Source organism: Gadus macrocephalus, chromosome 5 (assembly GCF_031168955.1).
Source record: "Gadus macrocephalus chromosome 5, ASM3116895v1".
NCBI lineage: Eukaryota > Metazoa > Chordata > Actinopteri > Gadiformes > Gadidae > Gadus > Gadus macrocephalus.
This window is the reverse complement of record NC_082386.1, coordinates 9,890,920-9,914,375: the sequence shown is the minus strand read 5'-3', so window position 1 is coordinate 9,914,375 and position 23,456 is coordinate 9,890,920. Positions and strand designations below refer to the sequence as shown.

At 43.5% G+C, this 23,456-nt stretch overlaps 5 protein-coding genes across 9 annotated transcripts; 1 reads left to right on the top strand and 4 right to left on the bottom strand.

Moving 5' to 3' along the window:
• Nucleotides 1-99: 99 nt before the first annotated feature.
• tmem39b (transmembrane protein 39B) lies at nucleotides 100-5,592 on the bottom strand. Of its 2 annotated transcripts, none has more exons than XM_060052123.1 (9): nucleotides 5,222-5,592; nucleotides 4,456-4,655; nucleotides 3,399-3,618; nucleotides 3,098-3,181; nucleotides 2,789-2,943; nucleotides 2,191-2,524; nucleotides 1,632-1,819; nucleotides 866-986; nucleotides 100-488 (listed from the first exon to the last, which is right to left on the bottom strand). In XM_060052123.1, the coding sequence occupies exons 2-9, from the start codon at nucleotides 4,584-4,586 to the stop codon at nucleotides 255-257; spliced, it is 1,467 nt and encodes a 488-aa protein (XP_059908106.1). In that variant the 5' UTR covers nucleotides 4,587-4,655; nucleotides 5,222-5,592; the 3' UTR covers nucleotides 100-254. The 2 variants fall into 2 exon arrangements, with proteins under 2 accessions (XP_059908106.1, XP_059908107.1); XM_060052124.1 differs by lacking the exon at nucleotides 5,222-5,592 and adding an exon at nucleotides 5,016-5,204.
• Nucleotides 5,593-6,072: 480 nt separating this feature from the next.
• Nucleotides 6,073-12,623, bottom strand: khdrbs1a (KH domain containing, RNA binding, signal transduction associated 1a). 3 transcript variants are annotated; one of them, XR_009525764.1, is made up of 11 exons: nucleotides 12,270-12,623; nucleotides 11,105-11,232; nucleotides 10,881-10,997; nucleotides 10,649-10,795; nucleotides 10,204-10,331; nucleotides 9,306-9,579; nucleotides 9,091-9,167; nucleotides 8,936-8,997; nucleotides 8,595-8,772; nucleotides 6,796-6,857; nucleotides 6,073-6,316 (listed from the first exon to the last, which is right to left on the bottom strand). XR_009525764.1 is itself a non-coding variant. In XM_060052126.1 (9 exons), exons 1-9 carry the CDS (start codon nucleotides 12,427-12,429, stop codon nucleotides 8,663-8,665), a joined length of 1,203 nt encoding a protein of 400 aa, XP_059908109.1. In that variant the 5' UTR covers nucleotides 12,430-12,623; the 3' UTR covers nucleotides 7,738-8,662. The 3 variants fall into 3 exon arrangements, 1 of the variants encoding a protein (XP_059908109.1); XR_009525765.1 differs by having other exon boundaries at nucleotides 8,621-8,772; nucleotides 12,270-12,617; XM_060052126.1 differs by lacking the exons at nucleotides 6,073-6,316; nucleotides 6,796-6,857 and having other exon boundaries at nucleotides 7,738-8,772.
• On the bottom strand, nucleotides 12,478-16,162 carry zbtb8os (zinc finger and BTB domain containing 8 opposite strand). Its single transcript, XM_060052142.1, has 7 exons — nucleotides 15,911-16,162; nucleotides 15,665-15,689; nucleotides 15,458-15,579; nucleotides 14,813-14,895; nucleotides 14,566-14,618; nucleotides 14,374-14,410; nucleotides 12,478-14,046 (listed from the first exon to the last, which is right to left on the bottom strand). The coding sequence occupies exons 1-7, from the start codon at nucleotides 15,990-15,992 to the stop codon at nucleotides 13,960-13,962; spliced, it is 489 nt and encodes a 162-aa protein (XP_059908125.1). The 5' UTR covers nucleotides 15,993-16,162; the 3' UTR covers nucleotides 12,478-13,959.
• A 924-nt stretch (nucleotides 16,163-17,086) lies between these two features.
• On the top strand, nucleotides 17,087-20,620 carry LOC132457780 (histone-binding protein RBBP4). The gene is made up of 11 exons (XM_060052125.1): nucleotides 17,087-17,245; nucleotides 17,620-17,767; nucleotides 17,856-18,001; nucleotides 18,282-18,455; nucleotides 18,563-18,678; nucleotides 18,789-18,949; nucleotides 19,072-19,198; nucleotides 19,326-19,403; nucleotides 19,586-19,720; nucleotides 19,829-19,939; nucleotides 20,107-20,620. The coding sequence occupies exons 1-11, from the start codon at nucleotides 17,230-17,232 to the stop codon at nucleotides 20,167-20,169; spliced, it is 1,275 nt and encodes a 424-aa protein (XP_059908108.1). The 5' UTR covers nucleotides 17,087-17,229; the 3' UTR covers nucleotides 20,170-20,620.
• LOC132457785 (syncoilin-like) lies at nucleotides 19,936-22,709 on the bottom strand. Of its 2 annotated transcripts, XM_060052132.1 has the most exons (5): nucleotides 22,543-22,709; nucleotides 21,722-22,227; nucleotides 21,011-21,427; nucleotides 20,811-20,935; nucleotides 19,936-20,730 (listed from the first exon to the last, which is right to left on the bottom strand). In XM_060052132.1, the coding sequence occupies exons 2-5, from the start codon at nucleotides 22,220-22,222 to the stop codon at nucleotides 20,685-20,687; spliced, it is 1,089 nt and encodes a 362-aa protein (XP_059908115.1). In that variant the 5' UTR covers nucleotides 22,223-22,227; nucleotides 22,543-22,709; the 3' UTR covers nucleotides 19,936-20,684. The 2 variants fall into 2 exon arrangements, with proteins under 2 accessions (XP_059908115.1, XP_059908116.1); XM_060052133.1 differs by lacking the exon at nucleotides 22,543-22,709 and having other exon boundaries at nucleotides 20,327-20,730; nucleotides 21,722-22,519.
• Nucleotides 22,710-23,456: the final 747 nt, after the last annotated feature.

Below are 23,456 nucleotides of genomic sequence, written 5' to 3'. Positions count from 1 at the left end.
GATAGACATTTGTTAATACTTTGGACAAGGCCTCACAAATACATCTTGTGGAGGATGCTGGCAAAACACATAGGCAAACCAAAAAGAAAAACAGCATCATTAAAGTAATACAAAAATATTTTCTTTTTATTATGGCAGATCAGAACATAACCCGAACAGTGACACAAAATGCAGTTGTAGAAAAGATACAAAGCTCTCATGTATGTTTCTCTTACACCAATGGTAAAATGTGCAACACAATAATTTAACTGCTTCTAACTGACCTTCTGGTCAGAAGAACTGTTTGAGTACGAGTACGCTTTGCCGAGCACTATTCTGTCTCTGAGCAGTTTGAAGAAGGCGTAGTAGTTGCTGAAGAGAATCAGGGCCAGCGATATCGTCTGATGCCACTTTTCTGAGCATATTAAAGAGTACAGTTGGTAGAATATCATGGCACCCTCCAGTATGATGAGCATGTTCAGTATCCTCAGTGGCTTGTTGAAGAAGAACTGCGAATCAAAGGAATCAAGGGTCAACGATCTAACAACACCAACAGTCCCCTCAGTGTAGCCCTCTGCTTGAGGGAAAGATTTTAACACAACTAATGGATTTTTCCAGGCGAAAAAAGAGCAGAGTATGTTGTTGTATTTACAATCAGGGAAATTAGCAGATGCTTTTGTCCAAAGCAACTCGCAACCATTCATACACAATTAGATACATACAGGATTAGGTGTCTTGCCCCGGGACAACTCGACACTCGAACTAGCAACCTTCCGGTTACAAGTCAAGCCGCTCTTCCCCCTGAGACACTGCCGCAGCAGTCATTTAAAGTGTCTGCCGTTGTGTCGGGGGGGGGGGGGGGGCTGCTAGCTCTGGTGATACTCACGTAGAAGCGGTAGTGGGACACGTCGGAGGGCACCGCCACGTTGTAGTGACCCATGGCCTTGTAGACGTTCTTATTGTGTTTCACCAACACGCCCTGGGGCCACATGTACTCCACCGTCCATCTGGTTCAGAGCACAAAGTACCAGTTAGTCGAGCGTCGGTTGGAGTGGTTTCGATGGTTCAATTGAAAGTACAACATAAAGGTCGTCGTTCGGGACATTTGCATCAGTTTGAAGTATGTGGAAAATGTTGCTGAGAGCGGCACTCCAGTAGAAGCAGAAGCCAAGACTACACAAACATCACCGTCCTTCTGCATGTTTTAACCGCAGCCGGAAGGCATTTGGAGAGATCTGGTGGAACGGGTTCATTTGATAGGCTGGGGCTGAACAAACTCCTGTTGTAGCGCTGCTGAAGAGCTAAACCTGCTCAACCGGAACCGGTTTGCATTTCACTTCTGATCTTAATTATATACCCGCATGTTCAAAGTGGATTTGTGTTTAATTATATAATAGAAGCAACACCGTTCCATGAAGTCTAACAAGTTGGAAGTCAATCCACCCTTAACTTTACTTGACTCCCTCTCTACAACAACAAACTCCCCGAGGTGTGTTGCACAGTGGATGGATGATTGTATCCTTACGCCACTCAAGCGGTCAACACTTAAAGGTTTAAACCGGGAGTGGATCACACTCTAATGCCAGCCGGGCTCATCCCAGCGTGCGCCACATAGAAGAAACCTCCCCGTGGTTTGTGCGTGGTGTACGTACATGTGCTGCAGGACGTTGGAGCAGAGCGAGGGGTCTACTTTCTGCCAGCAGCCCAGGTGGGCGGCGGCTTTGTGGAGCAGGTCACAGTAGCGCGGCGGCAGCAGGTGTCTCATGAGGATGACGGACGTGCTGACGGACACCAGGATGAAGAGCTCACAGGACCAGCGCTTGTCTACGTACTGGGTACTCTACCGGGGACACACAACGACAAAACTTAGTAACAAAAATCCAGGATACAATTGGGTGACGTTTTACACAGAATAAAAATCCTGAAGTCCCTATTTAAAAAATGTATATATCATCCCAGTCCCTCATCTCTCTCCCCCATAATAACTGAGCCAGATAAAAGCTATGGAGGGTGAAGACATCGATTCAAATTCAAAATATGAAATACTGCGTGCATAACATAACTCTAAAGTGCTACGCTTATTAACATGCTCCACTAAACCCTTAAGCCCATAGCTCTGGGAGCACGAATATCGCCCTAATATTTCAGGCGCGACAAAAACAAACATAAGGTCAACAACCCTGCCAAAACCCGCCCTTCCGGACCGCTCACCTTGACAAACCAGACGGGCACGAAGGCCACGTAGTAGGCACTGAGCATGGAGCTGACCAGCACCTCCTTCATGCGCCAGTTAAAGTCCATCTTCAGGTACTCCACCTCCTTGCGGATGAGGTCCGGCGAGAGGCAGCAGGCGTGGGTGGGCATGGCCTGGACGCCGTACAGCTGGCTGGTGTGCTGCTTCCAGGTCTCCTTGAGCACCGTAAGGTAGTCCCTGCCCTTGCCCACGCTGCCCACCTCCTTGGAGCCGATGCTGGCTATGGGCGAGAGAGGTCCCCCGCGCCGGAAGTCACAGGTCAGCCGGAAAAAAGGAATGTACATCCCAAAACTGAGAGAGGGGGAGGAAAGAGCGGGAAGAGAATTTACAGAGTTTTGCATCCTGCATTCTTTGGAAGCACTTCAAGCACTCAATTCTGCATAAAGGACATGTGGGGCTAATCTGCAAGACACCACAGCAGCACGGGTATGTGGACCTTTGTGAATCTTTCTTGTTCTATTCAATGAGGTGCCATCACATGTATCTCTGCCAACCATGTATGGCAGAGGGTTTTACATTTGACCCGTCTGAGTGTGGTGCCGGCCGGGGACTTACGGGTAGCAGAGGAAGAGCAGGCTGAGGACCGAGTAGGTCCTGAAGAGGTATATGAGGGACCGACACAGGCTCCAGCCCGTCAGAGTGAGCACGGCGAAGCGTGCCATCACCAAGAAAATGGAGTGAGGGAAGGAGAGCTTCCCACTCTGTGACGCCTTTTGAAAAAGACAGAAGGAGGTCAGAGACGGAGTGACGGGGAAGCGCAGTACACTGGGAGAACTACTGTAGTGAAAACGCTGCTTTAATGCGGTTGAGCGTGGTATTCATTTACAAATATGTGACCTGCATGAATCAAAGTAAAACACTTACCTCTTTCACAATCGCTGCAATTAACCTCCGAGCCAGTATTATGATTGTGAACACCAGCATATTATAGTCAATAAGGTGAAAGTTCTGCATGTAAAAGAAGAAGAAATAATCGTTCAGCATGCAATCAACTGCATCCTTTCAAAGTCATCAGAAAAAGGCATGACCAATAACGGTGCAATAGCAACTACTGCAAATCAAGACAGACCATGTCAAAAGCAATTGCACCCAAGCACCCACCCAAACCAGAGGGGGCCAAGAACCGGAACCAGCCGGTTGGACTCGACCTGGCGGAGAAACTCACCAGCGAGGTGTGGGAGGGGGGGTGTGAGGGAGGGTACCACCACACCGTCTTGTAGATGTTGACGTAGTGGACGAACAGGGCGACCAGGTGGCAGAAGAACAGGTGGAGCTCGAAGAGCACATTGCGGTCCAGCGACAGCTCGGGGATCTTGCAGTGCTTCAGCGGCACCACGGTCTGGGTCGCCAGGGGGGGGCTGGACATGCCCGCTCCAGAGCCGTTCCTGAGGGTGGGGCGAGAGCCGGTCTGAAAACAGGAGGACTACATCCAAGACGAGGCCCGACTAGAGGTCATTCTGTTTTGAGGCAGCATGAGACCCTTTTTTTCATCGTAGGACAAACGCAGGTTTTGCTTATAATGCTAACTAGGGGTCTGCTACTTTGATGTATCAGAGCACGGGTAGCTAACTAAACTAGTGAAGACACCACATACGCAACACATTGGTGCTATGATTGACTCCTTTGTTTATCCTACGATACTCATAACTCAGTCTCTAAACACTGCCATTTTCTATTTTAAAATGCGCTCTGTGCTATGTCTCCAGTTTACTCTGCATGGAGGAGAAGGAGGGAGAGCCTGATTTCAATGGAAGGGGTCATTTCCTGTCAAATGTAATTGTTGGTCTGTTAGCGACCTTCTCCCCACCATTCAAACCACTAAATCGCAATTAGAAACCCCCTGACCACAGTAGGTGGAGATATCCGTTGTCTGTTATAGCGAGACTAGTTCTGTGATGAGACCTCTGTGAAAAGGGTCTAAAGGACTGGCCTGTATGAAAAGACCTGTTGCATTAAGGGTGGTCTCAATGACAGTGTTACTAGAAACTTAAGTTATACTACATATTCCCCAAGATACATACTTATAAGCTATATACAACTATGGTTTTAAGCATGTGTTACGTATACTATTATTACATAATATGTTTGTCTCCGCTCAACTGTGAAATAAAGGACTTCATGAGGTCATGTATTACATTATCCTTCCTTATGACCAAACCCCCTAGTGTGCTGGCTCCAAATGCTGAACCCCTCTATCGCACAGGATTCACGAGTCCTCTCACCTTGTTCGTGAACGCACCCCCGTTACAGGAGAACTCGTGGAATGATTGCCATTGCTCACGGAGCCTGGCTCACTGTTCAGTGGTGACCTACAGTAAGCGGTGCGGTTTGCTCCTCTCCTTCCACCAGCCATAGCAGACAGCCCTCGCTTCAATCTTTATTGTTGTGGTTGGGTGTTTTCTTCACTTGAAGGCGCTGATACCTAGGTAAGAAGAGATACCGCACACCCCATGAACCCTCCTCCATGTCTCCCAACAACCTTTGTAACATTGCCATCCAATTACTGATATACACTTTGAGATAGTCATGATGCAGTGAAGTATTTTGGAATCTATTACCCTAAACATTACTTAAATCGCATCTTTATTTAGCTTTCACTGAATCCTAGCTAAAGTAAAACATACCCATTGCAATATTACCTCACCTGCTTGAACCCCATTATTATTTAATAATGAGCATTGCCAAACTTACATTAGCATCCTCACGTTGTTTTTATTAAGGTTAAGTTTGCGGAAGCTGACTTTGCTAGCTCTACGGCTCGTTGCATAAAGTGCAGACTAACCTGGGTCCTCGGAAACATGGAGATGTATAACCCCGCGGGGGGCTGCATGCAAAACGTGTTCATACAATAATCCAGCAACTGCTATCTTTCCGCCAAGATGGGTCATGCATGCTCGACAAAATACAAAAGACTGAGGCCTTGCTAGCTGGCTAGCTAGCCTAACCCCAAACCAAAAGCAGAGGAAACCACAAGTAGATCATTCTTACCCAGTGGCAAGTAGTGGTCTATGTTAGGAGCTCCGATACGGCGAGTCGTTCGGGATTAAAAACAAGTATTTCTACGGTTCCACGTGGAAATAACTGCGAGAATGTCATTATAATTAACGTGGATACTCATTGTTGATGTGAAATAGCTACCAGTGTTGGGAGAGGGGGCGCGGATAGGTTTGGTCACGTGGGAGGAGTGTTTTAAAGAGACAATAACACGAGAAGAAACGGCAAGGGTTCAGCCCTTCACGCAACTTCGTGTTAAGCCTTAACGCAAACTTGAGTGAAATAGTGATCCCTGGAATACCTCAACAGTCAAGGAATCCGTGTGAAAGCAGACAGATGTGCAGACACTGGCGTTGTCCACGCCTCCGTTCCCCAACTGTATTTATTTCCCCCCGTTGAGCGTTTGTGAGACACTACGGCACGTGGCGGCGGTCCAAATTAGAAGTATGACTAGGTTTATTTATAGACTAGTGTTTAAAAACAAGAACAACATGCAGGTTTTGCATGTATTCCCATTTAGTTTATACTAAATGGTAATGTTAACTGTTAACATTAGAATTAAATGACCTCAATGCCTTCGAAATATACATGTAACAATTTTAACTTTTAAAACAAGATTAAATAAATCCACTGATCAGTTAACTCTTTGTATAGTCCAAGAGGTAAATATTGGTAAATTATGCCGTAACCGGGGCAGATAAATGTGCACACTTTAGTTTCATTCCGAACAATTAGCTTCAATACATTTCTAGAGGCACTCTTGTCTTTGCAGTAACTCCTTTCAGACTCATACGAAAATACAATGTTTCAGCATGTTTTGCAAGAATTAGAAACAAGACAGAAAATTCAGAAAGACAGTTTATGTCAAGTTGTAATGAGCAGCCAACTTTAGACAAACATTTAAACCTTTTTTTGTATCAAAAATGTAAAAAGTAGTAAAATGTACTCAATTGTAATATGGAAAAAACTTCATAAAAATGTTTCAAGTTAAAAAGTCATTGGCAAATTAGCAACTGAAAATAGTTGAGTCTGTGAAACCGGACTGTCAGAAATACAGTTGCATTTGCACTTCCTGTGCCCTTTCAAGACCTGAGGACAGAGGAAATTATGTAATCAATTGGGACCAATCAAAGCTCATCGATTCATTTCCTTCCAAAAAAAACATGCCATCACAAATGATTCCATACTCCCCAATTAAGAGCAGCAATGTGCTTAATCCATTTAGTATGTAAAAGATGATTAGTAATAATCATCTCAAAAAGAATCGTACACACGCCAGCTTTGCATACAATTTCAATGCATGCATCAGGTTTGCATTTGGACACATGTGAAAGATCACCCATAAGTATGAATTAAGAAAGTTAATATTTTTGCCTCTTAATGTCTCCCTCAGACACACAATAACAGTGGTTATAAAAAAAAGAAGACATTTTAATCAAAATGCACTCCAGAACTTACCACAATTCAACACAACCAACCTATAGTCTGATGCAAATTTCCCAACAAGAACATTTATTGCCCATGACTTTTTACCAATGATCAAGTGATGAGTGTGACTCTTCAATTACCATGATTCCTTCACTGAGGTATAGCACACAGTATTCCAACGTCCACCGTACGTATCGACCACCTAGAAAGAGAAAGACCAAATGAGCCTAGGCCATGCAAGCGCAACACTGGACCAGACGCATGCAACAGTGACATTCTATAACAGGATCATGCAACTTGAGCTGAAAGATATTTTTTGACCAATAGGATTTCACACGATTTGAGTGTATTCTTCACTATAAAAAAGAAAATCAAGTTATTTTTTTTGCAGTGAAATGAATGGGCCATTGTTATTTGAGCAAGACTTGCATTACAACCATTTCTGGTTGTTTTGTACAGCTAATTTTGCTCGGAATACATTACTAATAGCAGCTTTTAATTAAGCGTTTTTTTTTAGGGTAACAGTTTTGGGTGACTTGCATGACTTGGAATTTTAAAACAGAAAACAAAACATAAATCTAACAGATGAGTGTTGGGGTTAGGTTTTACCTTCTTGTGGCGATCTTTTGGCTTTTAGAATCCTCCCCTCTGCGATTTTTTTCTTTTATAACAAAAACATCCAGCATGACTTTGCATCAGTCAAGTAAGATCCCTGTAAGCTTGATTTGAAATACTGATGAAACTCAGTCATTTCAAATGGTTGAAGATACGTGGCTCTCTGGGAGCTCCAAGAGGTATGCTAGCTAAAGGTTGACGACAATATACAAGTTAGAGCACTATATTATCAAATGGCAAACAGCTTTTTGTCAATACCACAATAATAACCTTTTATTTTTGGAGGATAGTAATGACAACACTGTAGAGGAGAATCCCAGGACTGAAAGGGTTTTCACGGGCTGCTTTTTGTCTTTGTTAAACAAAATGACGTTTTTTTGTTGGAATCATTTTTCAAAAGCATAAAAAAAAAGTACTAAACTAAAATATATATAATAATATTTTGATACAACAAATGCAAAATACGATTTTTAGAATGAGAAGAATGTACTAGGCTTTATTGATACAACGCAATGCAGCAACACAAATGTTTGATATATTTAGTATCCTATTTAGCATAGAGCACACAATACTTTTGGAAACTATGCGACTTAAGAACATAAACATACGTCCTGGGATTATGCACATAATATTGAATTGGCAGCAGATTATTAATCCGTTAACAGGTCCTTTTAGTCTTCACTGAATTTAGAACAAAAATTGCGGATCAATTTTAGAAAATAAATTGTTAAAGGACACAAATTCCTGGTGTTGCCAAATGAATGTTAATGGTGTAAAAAGTGATTGTTTTGAATACGATTTCACGAGACGATCCGAATTCAAATAGGATTTAGATAAAAATTATATATACAAAAAAAAAATGCAGGACAGCATACCTCTACACGTTTTGATTCATTCATAACAGCTCAAAAAAGGCTGCGTTAGGATTTGCATCTTAAACTAGTCTATTTAATGAAGTTACATTGGGACACTCGCAAAATTCATTTTTTGTGGGTTCATTGACGACATTTGAAATGCAGCCTAAATAAGACTGCTTAATCGCCACACACATATTATTGGGAACTAGGTGAAATGATAACCATTGAACAAAATGCCTAAACATTACTTTATCTGATTATATTAAATGTAACCAGGATCCTAGACCTAAACCTCCAACCACACTAAAACATTTTATGAAACGCTATAAACAACAAAACGTCCTGCATTTGCAGATTAATGTGGCACGCTGCAATGCACCCAACATATCTCCTCTAGTTTAGTAGAAATAAAAATAAAGTCGGTGTAAAATAAACATTAAAAAGGGAACCAACAAGAAGGAAATTACTTTTTGAAAAGTTAAAAGTGAGTTACAATTGTAGACCGTTGCTGGAGCAACTTTCTACCAGAAGCCATTCAGTATCTTCCATATGGATGCTCCCTGTATCCTCCCTTGGACTGCCTGGCGGGAGGGACTTTCCCACCGGATCCAGAATTGGGCCATGACCCCTCCCAATCATCTTGAGCTGTAGAGACACAACAAGACAGAAGAAATAATGAAGGGCCATGAATGACTTAATATGCAATCAGGAATAGTGTTAATTCCAAATAAGGGTCAACATTTTGCTCTGGGGTCATTACGTCACTCCAAAACCACACACGCGCAAAACAGGTCAATGGACAGCTTACTGTAGGCATCGTATGTGGGCTCCTGGGGCTCTCCGTGGCCGTAGTCGTAGTACTCGGTATCTCTGAGGACAGGACGAGAAGAGAAATGTGAGCACCCTTCTGAATCCAATCTGAATGAAGCGCTATGTCAATGCAATGCAAAAGGTTTCACTAACGCCGGTGCAGGTTGTTGGTTGTAATAGTTTTCGTAGGACTCGTAGGCGGGTTCCGTGTAGGACTCTTCATAGGATTGCTGCAGAAGGAGAGACGGAAGATTAAAGATAATTCAAGGAACCGATCGGCTGGTGATGAGTTCAGCCCCACCGACGTAGGACAGGTCAGGGGCGACGGGGGTTTGTCCGGGGACGCGTACAAAGGGAAACCGACTCACGTATTCCTCATAGGACTCCGACTTGGGCTGTGTCGTTTGCTGGGGGGGGAGCTGGTGCTGCTGGTGCGAGAGGGCTGCGGCGGGGAGCATCCTGGGGGCCCCAGACGTAGGGGGCCGTGAGCGCGGCGCCGAGCCTCCCCTGTTGGGCGGGGCGGGGGGGCCGCCCCTGCCGGCCGGCGCCCCCCTGGGTGCACCGCCCCTGCCGAGTGAGCCGCGGTGAGCTCCGCCTCGCGGCGTGCCGCCACGGGGCGCCCCGCGGGGCATACCTCGACCCCTGGGAGACACACACTCATGAGCAATGGACCACGCCGGGGTTCAGAAGGACAACAGTGAATGCAGCGTTCTTAATAGTAGGGCTGGTTAAAATACATCGATTCACCAATGCACTGCAATTTATTTGTTCTCGATTCAGATTTTTTATTTATTGATTATTTCCGTTCTTTTTTTAAAATGCTAGTATATTATTTTCACTGGTCGTTCATTATGGCCAGCAATCCAATGAGACCAATTTGTTTTTAGCTCAAGAACCATACTATACAATGTTTTATTCCAATAATGTTGTATTCCTTTTTTGCTAAATAAAGCACAATGAAATGGTTAGTTAATTTTGGGGTCACTGTTCTAAACCAATACAAATGAAAAAAAATACCTAAATAATATTTAAGTATTTGTGTCATCTGCACGTATTATTGAATCGATAAATCGAAATCGATCGAAACGTGACCTAAAGAATCGGAATTGAATTGTGAGGTACCTGGCAATACCCAGCCCTACTTAATAGTGCACGTGACAGTATTGGCTACCCTTACTGCTTCTGCCCGTTAAAAAACAACCAAATTCAAAAGGGAATCCTGGAAACACGCCAGCTGCAGAATAAAACAACTCCACACGTGCTAACCTTGGTCCTGAGGCATTGGGTGGGCCGCCGCGACCCCGGCCTGGGTGACCCCCTCGGCCTCGACCCGAGCCGTCCTGGGCTCCGTTGAGGTAGTGGGGGTCCATGTACTGCTCCTGCTCACCGGGCTCCTGTGAAAGAACACCCTGAATTTAATAACAAGACTACCAAGCAGAGAACGAGGTAGAGACCAACTTGCATTGTGACAATGACTTGGATTGTAATGCACGTTAACTGGCATGAGCACACAGGCTTATGATATACAATAAAAATGGGAATAAAAAACAACAACATTACAGTACATGGAAGATGCAAGATAGCATCAGACCACCAAACTAGGTATTTTGATTAGTTAATCACCACAATACGATACTCTCAAAAAAGATAACAAGTATCGGCCGGCGGCGCTCTGTTGTGAGTTCATTCAGATAAGATGCAGGAGACTTACTGGGATAAGGAACTTCTTGACTTCGTCCATGGCATGAGCCATGCGCAGGTAAGCCTCTGGAATGGGAGCGGTCACCTCGATGAAGACGTGCAGCTCCATGGACAGGTGTGCGTATTTAGCCTCACCACCCTTCCTCAGCTCTTCCTCCTTGAGGACACATCACAGCCAACTGTGAGCATTACATAATACACCAGATTCAACCAGTACATTTGGTACTTGGGAGTTACTGCACCTTATTCTTGTCCCTCATGGAGCCCTTCCCTAGGACGGAAATCTTGGCTCCGGTCTCCTCCTGGAGTCTCTTGATTGTGTTCCCTTGAGGGCCCAAAATCTTACCGACAAAGTTGACCTGATACAAAAACACATGGGGGGAATAAATGACCTGGAACAGCTTGTTCAGCGTTTAGAGAACAGACCATCTGTGCCCAGGCTACAAATACATTATAGAACACATACCCTTGGATATAGCTTTGTGGGGATTAATACTCGCTCCTTGAGTTTCAGATTTCTTGTGGCAAACAGGTCCAGGTAAGTCTCCTTTTCTGAGTCTTTCAGCGGCTCACCTTTCTGAACCCTTTCAATCTCTGCAGACAAAAAAAAGTTATATTGCATTATGTAGTTAGCAAAAAGAAAATTGCCATGTGATCTAAAATTAAAAAGAGTTCCAGTATAAATTCGGCTTTGGATGCGTTTAACAGGGACGAGTAAATGTATTTATTTTAAAGTTGTGTGTGATGTTTCCCGACTCACTTATTCCCATAGCTATGACCATAGGCTACTCACTGCTTGTGCTACTCCTATACTGCTGTTGTGAGACCGGATGCTTCAGATAGCTACATGCACGCTGCTTGGTTGGAAGTAGTGGAAATGTTTGAATGAGTTCTGCCGTGTCAACTAATTTGTTATTTTTAGGCTTTCCGTTTTGCCAGGTCGAATATGTAATGAAGTTATTGTAAACAATGTGTTTAGTCAGTTGCCAGCTTTTGAGAAATACCTACATTTCGTTCTTTCGAACCGACGCAAAGAAAACAATTCAAATCACATTAACAAGTCAGGTTTAATCAACGGTTTCGAGCGGTAGCGAATAATGCTCCGTTACCTTGATGCAATGGTGAGTGTGCGCCCTAGTATACCCACTTATGGTGGCTTCCCAGTTGTTAATCTCAATTAAAATATCGATGAGTTAGAAATTACATTCAACAATAAAGTCTATGCAATAAATAATCTAAACGTTTTTCATCATAATTTATAAAGGGAAAAGAGAAATAGGTAGAACGCATTGTTCATATGGATTATATTTTACGAACAAGGACCACATTGCACGAAATCTCGCAGTCGTGCAATGTGGATTATCTAAATGCACAAACACGCAGACAAGATTTACATCTAGTACATTGATGAGAACCTGATCATATGAGACATAATGGTCCATAATTTGAACATAATCAGATCCAACTTCCAAGAAGCACCACGTGTGTACGAGCCCAAGACTCCCATAGCGCCCATTGTTAGGCCCGTGGCGGCGGCCCCTCGGAGGAGCGGAACCAGGGCCTCCCCATACTACTACCACCACCACACGTCTGCCTGAGCTAGCATAGAAATTAGCATGCTCATACGCTACCTGTGGATATCAGCTTCATAGCGTGTGTGAACGACGAATCCAGACTGTCCTTTTCTGCTAGTAGCTCTGGAAGATATTTGCTGTCGTCCATCTTGGCTTTCTTTTGTGCTGGGCCCGACGCCATGGCAGAATCCGTTTTGATCTTAGCATTGGTGCTCATCTTGCTCGTTCAGACAATGGACGCGTATCCGTTAGCTGCGTCGTCTCCTTTGCAAAAAAGAATCCGTCGGCTGTAAAAGACGAGTGTTTTTTTTATGGTGAATAGGTAATCTTTGTTTCGTATCCTTTTACTGGTAGGCCGTTGTGTTTTCAAAAAAAAAAATGAATGGCGCAGTTGCAGCGTTGGAGGTTGCGATAATGGTTTGTGTGGTCAAAAGGGAGTATATACGGGACTCGGCAATGACGTCACGGCCAATCCGAATCGAGAGGACGTTCAAACGCTGCCATGTACCCTACACACGAGAAGCTATTATGTACTGTACAGAATCATAAATGATTTTCGGCCTTTGTTGCCCTCATAATTTAGTAAATGAAGCTAAATATGTGAAATATACATGCGTTATGCATGGGGAAAAAAAGCCTCGATTTTTGTAATTAATAGTGCAGATTAGATTTATTTTTAATAACCAACATTTTGAATCCTTTATAACGTATCTATATAAACTTTGAATGGATCACAACTGCGGTGAGCATGAAAAGTGTCTGGAGCAAGTAATGTAGCTTCTCCCACCATAACACGGTTTTTAATGGTAAATATTTCCCATTATGCTTATATGCTACATTACTGTTCATTACTATTGAACCAAATGTTATAATACACAAGTCAGTTGTGTCAATGTTTTGCGCATAATAGGTAAACTCAAGTCTCACAGATCCAATTTTATTTTTTGATTAATAACCTCAATTAATTATAACTAACCTAACAATAAACATGACATATCTCCACCCTTTCATTTGTTGGTTTCAGGTCCAGGCTCTAAGTGCCATCTCCCCCAGAGTGGCATTGCAATTTGTATGGGAATTTAGCCTATTGCCACTAATGTCGCTCCGACCCAAACTCTTCAGAGAACTATGCACAGCACTACTGACAATATTTCATCCAAAATATCTGAATGATGTAGGCTTTAAAACGGTAAACATAATACAATTATATTAAAAACATATATAATAAAAATAAATATTTATTAAACATTTTTTTTATTACACCAAGATTTGAATAAAAGTCATAGGCAATCACTACTTTTAATAAAAAAAATGTAAACAATAAACCAAATTATTAAACGATTAAAGTTACTTGATGGTAACTAAATTATTCTAAAAATAGCATCCATTAAAAATATTTCAGTGAGTGACCTACTTTCTGTACTTGCTTACAATTACTGTGTGTAAGAATATGACTAACAATTTAATGCTAGAGTAAAATAATAGTTTAGAAAGGAGTATAATAATTTGAAAATAGACTATTATGATACCGGTATATCAGTGGGACTCTTGAAGGCCAGATGTGTTGAAAGACTTTCCAACTGACTTCTGAAAGGCCATAGTTTAGATTCATAATAAATATTAGTTTGCTTTCCGAGCAGCCTTCAATGCTAATTTTCAGTGCATATAAAAGAGGGGTGACCCTCCACAGGCCTGAGGGGTTCCTTGTCGGTGGTATGTAGCATGGGGGGATCCCCTGTGGTCCTCGTCAGATGTCCACAATGGCAAAGATTTCAGATTTCTCTTTATCATGGATTTGCATTGCAGAGTATGTGATGGCCTTCACCTCAGTTCCCTAGAGATACAAACACAGCATTGTAGTTCAATTATTGTGCTGCTATGAAATACTTTAATCATTCTTAATTCATAGGGGAGAAAAATGGTATTCGCTCAGTGTAGCATCACAGGGACAATAACTAGTTTACCAACAGCTAATGTCCAGTTTAATTTGTTTGATTCTTCACTCTAATCTATGTGATTCTGATTATTGTACCATTATCTGGCACCCATTGTGTTGTGTTACTTGTTACACACATCTATTGCTGTTTTGCATGCAAAGTATTTTAAATTAAATTTGGGACAAGTCTTTGTTGTTTCAGTTATAAAAAAGTATGTGACCTACCTGTGGATGCTTGTCTAGGCAGAACTCCTCACCCCACCTGATAAACAAAGGGTATTAGAGGTATCAAGACGTGACCACAGTACTCAATGTATGCTCGATGTATGCTGGGAGTAGCCCTACTTTACAATGAAACACATTACTCTCATATCAATGATGGCATTTACAATTCACCTGCCAGTCTTTGATACTCACCCAATTGATCGGATCTTGAATTGCATTCTATCAATGTGCGTAACTTTGATTTCCTACAAGGGAGATATTGTTCAGCTAAATAATGAAACACTGTATTACTGACTTAATCACCCAAAATGATCTTTTGTTAGTCAATAAAGTCTGGAGTCTGCAATTTGAGACTCAACAAGATATTGTCTTTAATGTGGAATTAAATTCAACTGATTCCATAATTAACTCAAAGCTAAATCATGTAGGAAATACTTACCCTTGGGACAAAGAAAAGATCAGCACTGAACTTGAATAACCAATCATCAAGAAAGTGGAAAAGGAGAGATTCCATGTCATGCCCTTTTTTGGAACAAAGATGGAAACAGTAAGGCACAGCATGATTTATTAGAAAATAGATCATCTTAAAAGGCACCCAGTGCAACTTTCGAGGCTTAAAAATAAACATTCAATTTCTAGTCTTTTTTACACGTAGTAAGTTTCAATAACTCCATACCATTACATACCGACATTTAAGCAGCAAAGATGAGACGTCGTTGTGTGGTGAGAACTGATACAAAATCGATAACAACAACAACAATGCCGCCATTTTCTTTATTTTTTGTAACATACAATAAATAAAGCAGGCTTCCAGTCAATGGAAAAATGGCTTCTCCCCACCGGCGATTGTTGTTGTTTACGATTTTCTATCAGTTCTCGCCACACAACGACGTCTCATCTTTGCTCCTTGAATGTCGATATGTAATGGTATGGAGTTATTGAAACTTACTACGTGTAAAAAAGACTAGAAATTGAATGTTTATTTTTCATTGAATGTTTACATAAAGTTGCACTGGGTGCCTTTAAGGCCAACCGATTTACGACCAAATACGTAGGACCACATTCAATGGAGATCGAGACTCACCCTCTGAGTCAACGTCGACCGTATCAGTAGGTTGCACTGTTTCTGTGTCCGTCATGTAGCCAAACATGCCCATTGCGCACTGTTCAAACGCTTCTTCCAGAGTGTTGCCCCATGAATGGATTCTTGAAATAAAAAGGACACGTCCATGACAATATAATGACAAAGGACCGTTGTCTTTGACTATGGCACACACTACTAAATACTCACTGGACATCTGCAGTATGATCCAAATCTGGAAAAAGTGTACACCAGTGTGATTAGGTTAGCTATTCAAATAACATTTATCTAATCGTATAGTATTAGTGTAGTATATCATATCATATCATATCATACCATACCATATCATATAATGGAATAAATTAGAATAGCATTCTTTATTGTCTTAATTCACGAGGATTTAATTGGACTTTGGAGTTAAAAAGTAAACGCAAGTTAGTCATAGACTGGACTCACATTCGTACTTCTTGTTAATCGGTGGGTATTTTGCCTTGACGACCTTCTGCGCCTCCGTCAAATCCAGCTCTCGGTCATCCATGGTGTTGTAATACTTAAAAAAAAGATCCAACTTATCGGCAGTTCAAATGTTGCGACTGAGTGAAACTAAACGTGAAGTGAACAACATAAAATACAGGAAGCCACCATGCCATGCCAACAACTGTCTTCTTTCTCGTGCGTTTTTTTTGCACATGAACTACCTCTGTGTTCGTGAGCGCCTCCTTCTGGGCTTAAGTTTGGTTAAGTTTCGCCCTGGCAACTTGTGAAGCATATATTTGTAGCTCTGTCGTTGTAGTCTCTCGAGTCTTTAAGAATTCAAAATTGCATCTATGTTTAGAGATCAGTAGGCCTACTCTGAATTTTTCTGAATTGTGACCTGAGAAATATGTCTTAAATCATTAGGGATTATGAAAAACATATTTTTTTCAATCAAATTCTAATATAAAACACAATTCACAAATGACGCATACACACATGTTTGCACTTTGACCTTCATGGTGGTCAAATGTCTTTATGGTGCTAAACAAAATGAGGCGCATATCGAGTATGGCTACTCCAAATTGATGGAGTGAGACCTCATGTCTACAAGTCAAATTAGGTGTGAAGCCCTTTTCTGCCCATCTTTCTAACCTGTTGACTTTTCTATTAGGGTCAACATCTGTGGCATTGGCACACCATCTGAATACTTTCTCAGTAATCGATTGATCCATCTCCTTATCTGTCATACATTTGACCAGTTATATGTTTCCTATCATTGTCTGAGTTGGGATCCCTTTTAACATTGTCCATTTCTTTCTATCACATGTGTAGTCTGAGTTACACCAGCATTAAAATGTCATTTTCTAGACAACATAGTGATCATGCAGACATAGAAGGCAATACCCCTATCCCTTTTGACAGCTGCAGAGTTCTGAGGGAATCTGTTACAAAATATATGTTTTGACGTAAAATCGTCTTAATCAGTAGTTTATGTCCATATCCATCCTCTCTCATCTCATGAATGATTGCGTGAACATGGAAGCATATTCATCTTAACCGAGGCAAGCTCGGAGCTCGGACTGGAGAGGGGATTCGTTACATGTTACAAAAAAATCTAAGATCAAAGACCGATAACACTTCCGGATCTTGGGTCGTAAGACGTAACCACGCCCACGCTTGCTGTTCATTGGCTAGTCACATCCTAGACTGTTGGCGCCATTGTAAGGTTGCTTCAGTCTTCTATGTGAAGTCTGTACTACATTTATCTTCATTACAATAATACACTTTTTTTCTACATCATGGCTGATAAAGAAGGTATGGGACAATGATACGTATTTGAGATCAACATTTGTAAACATTTAGTCACCTATGATCATTAAGACGATTACGGTTGATTACGCGCCAGTATGCATCTACCTTTATTGTTAGAAAGTAACCAATTTTACCGGCAAGCTAACGCCAAATAGCTCGTTTTAATGTGCAGAATTGCATAGCAATGTGTTTTAGAACATCTTTAGATGGATTATTGAACGCATTTTACTCGTGTAGGTCCTTTTTAACAAACAAGCAAAAAACTGCTCTGGACAGATCAATGTCCAGTCTGACCTAAATGGAAACCCTGCGAGATGGCGCTTAATGTGATTACAATGAATGACTAAACATCTATTATTATAACTCTATTTGTACAGCCGCGTTCGACGATGCCGTGGAGGAAAGGGTGATCAATGAGGAGTACAAGATCTGGAAAAAGAACACCCCCTTTCTCTATGACCTGGTTATGACCCATGCGCTGGAGTGGCCAAGTCTCACCGCCCAGTGGTTACCTGATGTCACCAGGTTAGCCACGGGATCAAAGAGTCCTCGGTTATGTAAATTATCTGTCACCTGGCTGCTCATGGGGTAAACTCTCTTCTCCTGTTCGCAGACCCGAGGGGAAGGACTACAGTGTGCACCGGCTGGTCCTTGGGACACACACTTCGGACGAGCAGAATCACCTTGTGATAGCAAGTGTCCAACTTCCAAATGACGATGCCCAGTTTGATGCTTCACATTATGACAGTGAAAAAGGAGGTGAGGGGCAATGTGGTCATGGGTCTTTACTCTTTTTATTTGATTTACTATTTTAACACCCTATTAAACATTTAAGTCATATTTCTTCTCATATCAAATCGTTTTTTAAGGGATGGCTCAGATGGTGATCTCACTGTACTCGTAAATAGACAATCATAATGAAGTGTATTTATAAGTTTGGTAAAAAAGGGACAGCGGTTTTAATCGGAATAGCACAATGCTAGAATGGCCGCCATTGATATGAACACCGTCCATAACCTTAATATCCGTTGTGCTTCAGAGTTTGGAGGATTCGGCTCAGTCAGTGGTAAAATCGAGATTGAAATCAAGATCAACCACGAGGGAGAAGTGAACCGAGCCCGCTATATGCCCCAGAATCCCTGCATCATCGCCACCAAGACCCCCACCAGTGACGTGCTGGTGTTCGATTACACGAAACACCCCTCTAAACCAGGTGAGGTTACAGCCAACAGGATGTGCACATTAGAGAAAATAACGTAAACGGTGGTTCTACTCTGAGCTGCCATCCCACTGCTCAACATGGTTGTGTTTTGGTTCCAGACCCCTCTGGAGAGTGCACTCCTGACCTGCGTTTGAGGGGCCACCAGAAGGAGGGCTACGGCCTCTCGTGGAACCCCAACCTGAGTGGTTGTCTGCTCAGCGCGTCAGACGACCATGTGAGCTCCCCACCTCCGACCCACTCTTGCCTTGTCGTTTTTACAGTACCCTCGCTTCCCCTTCCCAGTCTCCTTTGCTCATGTTCCCTGTCCACATCTTTTCTGTCTAGACAATCTGCCTATGGGACATCAGCACAGTGCCCAAGGAGGGCAAGATCGTGGACGCCAAGACCATCTTCACGGGCCACACGGCGGTGGTGGAGGACGTGTCCTGGCACCTCCTGCACGAGTCCCTCTTCGGCTCCGTGGCTGACGACCAGAGGCTCATGATGTAGGCGGCTCCTCCTCCTCCACCACCCCCCCCCCCCTCCCCCAAACAAAATAACCTCCGCACCACTAGACTCACCCGAGTCCCCCGTTGACCACAGTGCCTCTGTGTTTGTGTGTCTCCAGCTGGGACACGCGGTCCAACAACACGTCCAAGCCCAGCCACGCGGTGGACGCCCACACCGCCGAGGTGAACTGCCTGTCCTTCAACCCCTACAGCGAGTTCATCCTGGCCACGGGCTCGGCAGACAAGGTAGGGATCCCCCTCCTCCGCAGCGCTACCGCTAGACTACTGTTTTGATAGATAGTCCCCCTTCTCTGTAGCTGTATCCGTTTCCTCGCGCGTACGCAGTGGTCTTATTTTGTGAGTTTCCTGTCAGACCGTGGCCCTCTGGGACCTTCGGAATCTCAAGCTGAAGCTGCACTCGTTTGAGTCGCACAAGGACGAGATCTTCCAGGTGAGAAGCCACATGATTGTTTATTTCCTTTGGTCATTAACTTGACTACTTTGTTGTTCATCTCATGTTGGTAATTCAAGTTAATATTGCTTTCGATATTTTGACCGGTGAAGGACTTTAGTGCTTGGACTATAAATAAAAGTTTTTCCCCTGTGGTTCCGGTGCCTTCTTCCCCTCAACAGGTCCAGTGGTCTCCCCACAATGAGACCATCCTGGCCTCCAGTGGCACAGACCGCCGCCTCAACGTCTGGGACCTGAGTAAGATCGGAGAAGAGCAGTCGCCAGAAGATGCCGAGGACGGTCCTCCAGAGCTTCTGGTGAGTGGTCAAAGAGTAACTGTTGGTTTAGTCACCTGAAAAAGCCTGGGCCTACAAAGGCTCATTCTAACCCCCCCCCCCCCCTTCCCTTTCCATTCTGACCCCCAGTTCATCCACGGAGGACACACGGCGAAGATCTCCGACTTCTCCTGGAACCCCAACGAGCCCTGGGTCATATGCTCGGTCTCAGAAGACAACATCATGCAAGTCTGGCAGATGGTAAGACATTATTCTACGACTATTTATTTAAATGCACATATTTCATCGACATGTGCACAGATTCATATGCATACCTTTTATTGTAAGTTCCGTCGTAACTGCAACCATCGCTATAGATCTGAATGGATATTGCGATCGGCATCATCTTCAATGTGTGTGCCCCTCAGGCTGAGAACATCTACAACGATGAGGACCCCGAAGGAGCGGCAGACGTGGACCCCCAGCCTTGAGCGGACCCCCTCTGCCCGCCCTAACCCTTTCTACTTTGGTCGACTATCGATATTTGGTTAATGATACATTGTTACTAATCATCAGTCATTATTGAAGGTTGTTTTGTCATTGTCTTGTATTGTGGATAATGGCATTGCATATTTATGAAGTCAATCGTTTTCTTTAGCATTTTTACAAAGTCGACAATATTGCTCTTGTAAACATTGTCTTACTCCTCCGAATTGTTTGACATTCCAAGATTTGATATGCGAGGGTTTTTAATATATACATTCTTTCTGTTTTATGTCAGACAACTTACCTTTTCTATATATATAAAAAAAGTGTACATACATTTTCATATTTTTCTTGTTTGTGTAGAGTAAGTGCTTGCTTTATACATTTTCTCTATGTAGTGTCTCGTCCTATCATGAACTTTCCAAGTGTTCTCATAATAAAAATATATTTCAAATATTCTCTCCGTCTGTCAGCACAAATCCGTTATGAATACTATTTAGTATTAAGTGGAGGTAATCATTCATGTGTCATCTTCTGCCGTCGATTCTCTGGCATCATTGCAGCCTCTATAATAATGACAAGAAGATAATGAGTCACACAATGTTGATACTGTGCTTTTAAACTGGTTGACATGCTGAAGTTATACCTGAAGCCGGCCAGCTCTCTTAAAAGCCCGTCCTTAAGATTCTGTAGGTGTGTGGTGGACTTTCTCTGAATCTCAAATTCGACCTTCAGGTCTCTCAGGGTCTCCTCCAACATGTCCACTGTCTCCTGTTGTTTATTGTGGTAGATTAGTGATGGATGTTAGTAGAACCATTTACAAAAGGTACCCTTTCTTCTGCTTACCTCGTACTGAGCCTTGCAGTCCCGCCTGTCCCTTTCCATCAGGACCATCCTGTCCTCCAAACAAGCTCTCTGCAGCTCCAGCCTCTGGACGTCCTGCTCCAGGGGTCCCAGCCGGACACTCAGATCCTGCCCCAGCTCTTTGCTCTTCCTCAGGGCCTCCTCTCCAGCCTGCCTCCTCCGGAGCAAGGCCATGAGCCGAGGCTCGTACCAGCCCTCCAGCGACCTCATGCTGCCGCTCAGCCGCCGCTGCAGGCTGAGAGACGCCCGGCGGCAGTGGCTGACGTCACTGAGGGACCGCGCCAGACCACGGGAAGGCTTTCTGGCCTCATCCCGCAGGCAGCTCAGCTTGTGCCGGTGAGCCTCCTGAAGCTCTGACAGCTCCTGGGTCAGCCGTGGGATCTGAGCCTTGAGTTCATCCTATTGGCGGAGAAGTAAATGACCAAAACATACGAGAAAGGAACCAAACACACACAGGAGAGGTGTGTGTGTGTGTGTGTGTGTGTGTGTGTGTGTGTGTGTGTGTGTGTGTGTGTGTGTGTGTGTGTGTGTGTGTGTGTGTGTGTCACAAGACAAACAAGAAAAAAGGGCTATAACAAAGAGCACAGCCGTGTCACACCAGTTAGTAATGTGAAAACCATTTGTGTTGTAGTACTCGGCTAAGAAGACGATAATCCCTCGCTTCAAAAGTCGACCGTTGAGTTATCACCGTACTTGCGTGATTGAGGACTGAGCCACATCGTACTTCTGTGCTGCTAGTGTGACCTGGCTCTGGATGCAGCCTCTTGCCGCCCTTAACAGCCTCTTCTTAACCTGTTGCACGTCCTCGCAAACACCAATATGATCCAGCTGCACTAGGGTGAGCGTTTTGCGCGCCTCCTCAACCTTTCTTCTCAAGTGCGCCACCGCTTGCAGCTTGGGAGCGTGCAAACGGAGAAGTTCCCGTATGAGCTCGTCCCTCTGCGCCTCCAGGCCACGCACCTCCTGGATGCATTTATCAAACAGCCAACCCAAGTGGTCCATGTCGAATGGACGTGGGCCAATTTCAGTCATCGGATGCCTTGGGTCGCTGCTAAGGAGTTCAGAGTGTGTTGTCTCCGAGTCAACGGGGCGTCTCTGGAGACTATTGACATACACCTCGAGTCTATCTTCAGAGTGTGAGTCATCTGATGCATTGCTTTGCGGGAAATCTTCGACAAGTCTACGAGTTTCCATTGCACCTGCCAAGAGACAAACTAAAACCAGTGATCCCTCAGGAAAGAAGTAGGAGAGCCGAGCTTGATTGATAAAAAATAACAACTAATACAAATGTAGCCTACTTTAAACTCTCCATTCTTTCGACTTTGTAAATTGATCAAATAGGGTATCAAACGTATGTAATGCTTGCATTCATGTCAAAGTGAGAAAAGTTTTATAAAACGCAAGTTAAACAAATCAACAAGGCCTCCTTTATCTTGCAAAGCCCTTAATCAATTATGGACAACACCCACACATCATGAGATCACATCACAGCGAACACAACAACTTCAATTTACGCTTTTTTTTGTAGATTACGCCCAAGCCTACTGCCCAAACGGGTAGAACAGCAGGATAACAGAACAGCACAGCACAGCTCCCGTGTGTGTGTGTGTGTGTGTGTGTGTGTGTGTGTGTGTGTGTGTGTGTGTGTGTGTGTGTGTGTGTGTGTGTGTGTGTTGTATCCAGGGCAGCAGAGAGTTCGGTGTTTATTAATATCAAGGCACTGAGGCAGGCAGCAGCACGAAACACTATCTCCTGGCTCTGAGCGACACACACACACACACACACACACACACACACACACACACACACACACACACACACACACACACACACACACACACACACACACACACACACACACACACAAACATATTTTGTTTGTCTCTTAAGAAGCGATTTTGCCTGTAGGCCTACGTTTTGGATCAAATCTTGAATGTGTGGACTGGTCACCAGTACCATCAGAACACACACCAGTCACTGGTGTGTGTTCTGATGGTACCAAGCAAACCACTGGAAATCCTTATGTTTGTGCATGGGACTTTTTTATACAAACAATGTATGCTACAAGGTTTGTGTGTCGATGGTTAATCATCTAACTTACTATTTGTAGACCCCATTTACATTTTCTAAACCTTAAATAATGCTGCAGGACAGAAAGATCCTCATCGGCATTTGGACATATATGTGGAGCCGTGCAATAAGGAAATTACTGAATTAAAGCCAGCATTAAGGACTTCTTACATTTGACTCGATCATTTATTACCACACGTTTACAGCCAGTGTCGGACTCAGACTGTTTGAAGGGCAGGGGCGAAAAATAAAAAGGGCACATTCTGCACAATATGGGGCCCAACCAGCGTGCAAAAAGCTATGATGCATCATGTAGGGCACTTGCTCTCGTATTCACCACTCTAGAGGGCACTTTTTC

Coding starts and splice junctions, on each gene's coding strand:
- khdrbs1a (XM_060052126.1), bottom strand. CDS start 12,429: ATGAGCACCAATGCTAAGATCAAAACGGATTCTGCCATGGCGTCGGGC. Junction 9,580..10,203: donor CCCAATGCCTCAGGACCAAG/GTTAGCACGTGT, acceptor TGTGTCTCCCAG/GGGTCGAGGTATGCCCCGCG. Junction 8,998..9,090: donor AACCAACAACCTGCACCGGC/GTTAGTGAAACC, acceptor TCCTGTCCTCAG/AGATACCGAGTACTACGACT.
- zbtb8os (XM_060052142.1), bottom strand. CDS start 15,992: ATGGATGACCGAGAGCTGGATTTGACGGAGGCGCAGAAGGTCGTCAAG. Junction 15,690..15,910: donor GATTAACAAGAAGTACGAAT/GTGAGTCCAGTC, acceptor CACTTTTTCCAG/ATTTGGATCATACTGCAGAT. Junction 14,047..14,373: donor GCCTAGACAAGCATCCACAG/GTAGGTCACATA, acceptor TTGTATCTCTAG/GGAACTGAGGTGAAGGCCAT.
- LOC132457780 (XM_060052125.1), top strand. Junction 18,950..19,071: donor GACGACCAGAGGCTCATGAT/GTAGGCGGCTCC, acceptor GTGTGTCTCCAG/CTGGGACACGCGGTCCAACA. Junction 19,404..19,585: donor ACAAGGACGAGATCTTCCAG/GTGAGAAGCCAC, acceptor TCCCCTCAACAG/GTCCAGTGGTCTCCCCACAA.
- LOC132457785 (XM_060052132.1), bottom strand. CDS start 22,222: ATGGAAACTCGTAGACTTGTCGAAGATTTCCCGCAAAGCAATGCATCA. Junction 21,428..21,721: donor CTCAGTCCTCAATCACGCAA/GTACGGTGATAA, acceptor CTCCGCCAATAG/GATGAACTCAAGGCTCAGAT. Junction 20,731..20,810: donor AGAGAGCTGGCCGGCTTCAG/GTATAACTTCAG, acceptor TCATTATTATAG/AGGCTGCAATGATGCCAGAG.
- tmem39b (XM_060052123.1), bottom strand. CDS start 4,586: ATGGCTGGTGGAAGGAGAGGAGCAAACCGCACCGCTTACTGTAGGTCA. Junction 3,619..4,455: donor GGGGTGCGTTCACGAACAAG/GTGAGAGGACTC, acceptor CCCCACCCTCAG/GAACGGCTCTGGAGCGGGCA. Junction 3,182..3,398: donor CCCCCTCCCACACCTCGCTG/GTGAGTTTCTCC, acceptor TTTTACATGCAG/AACTTTCACCTTATTGACTA.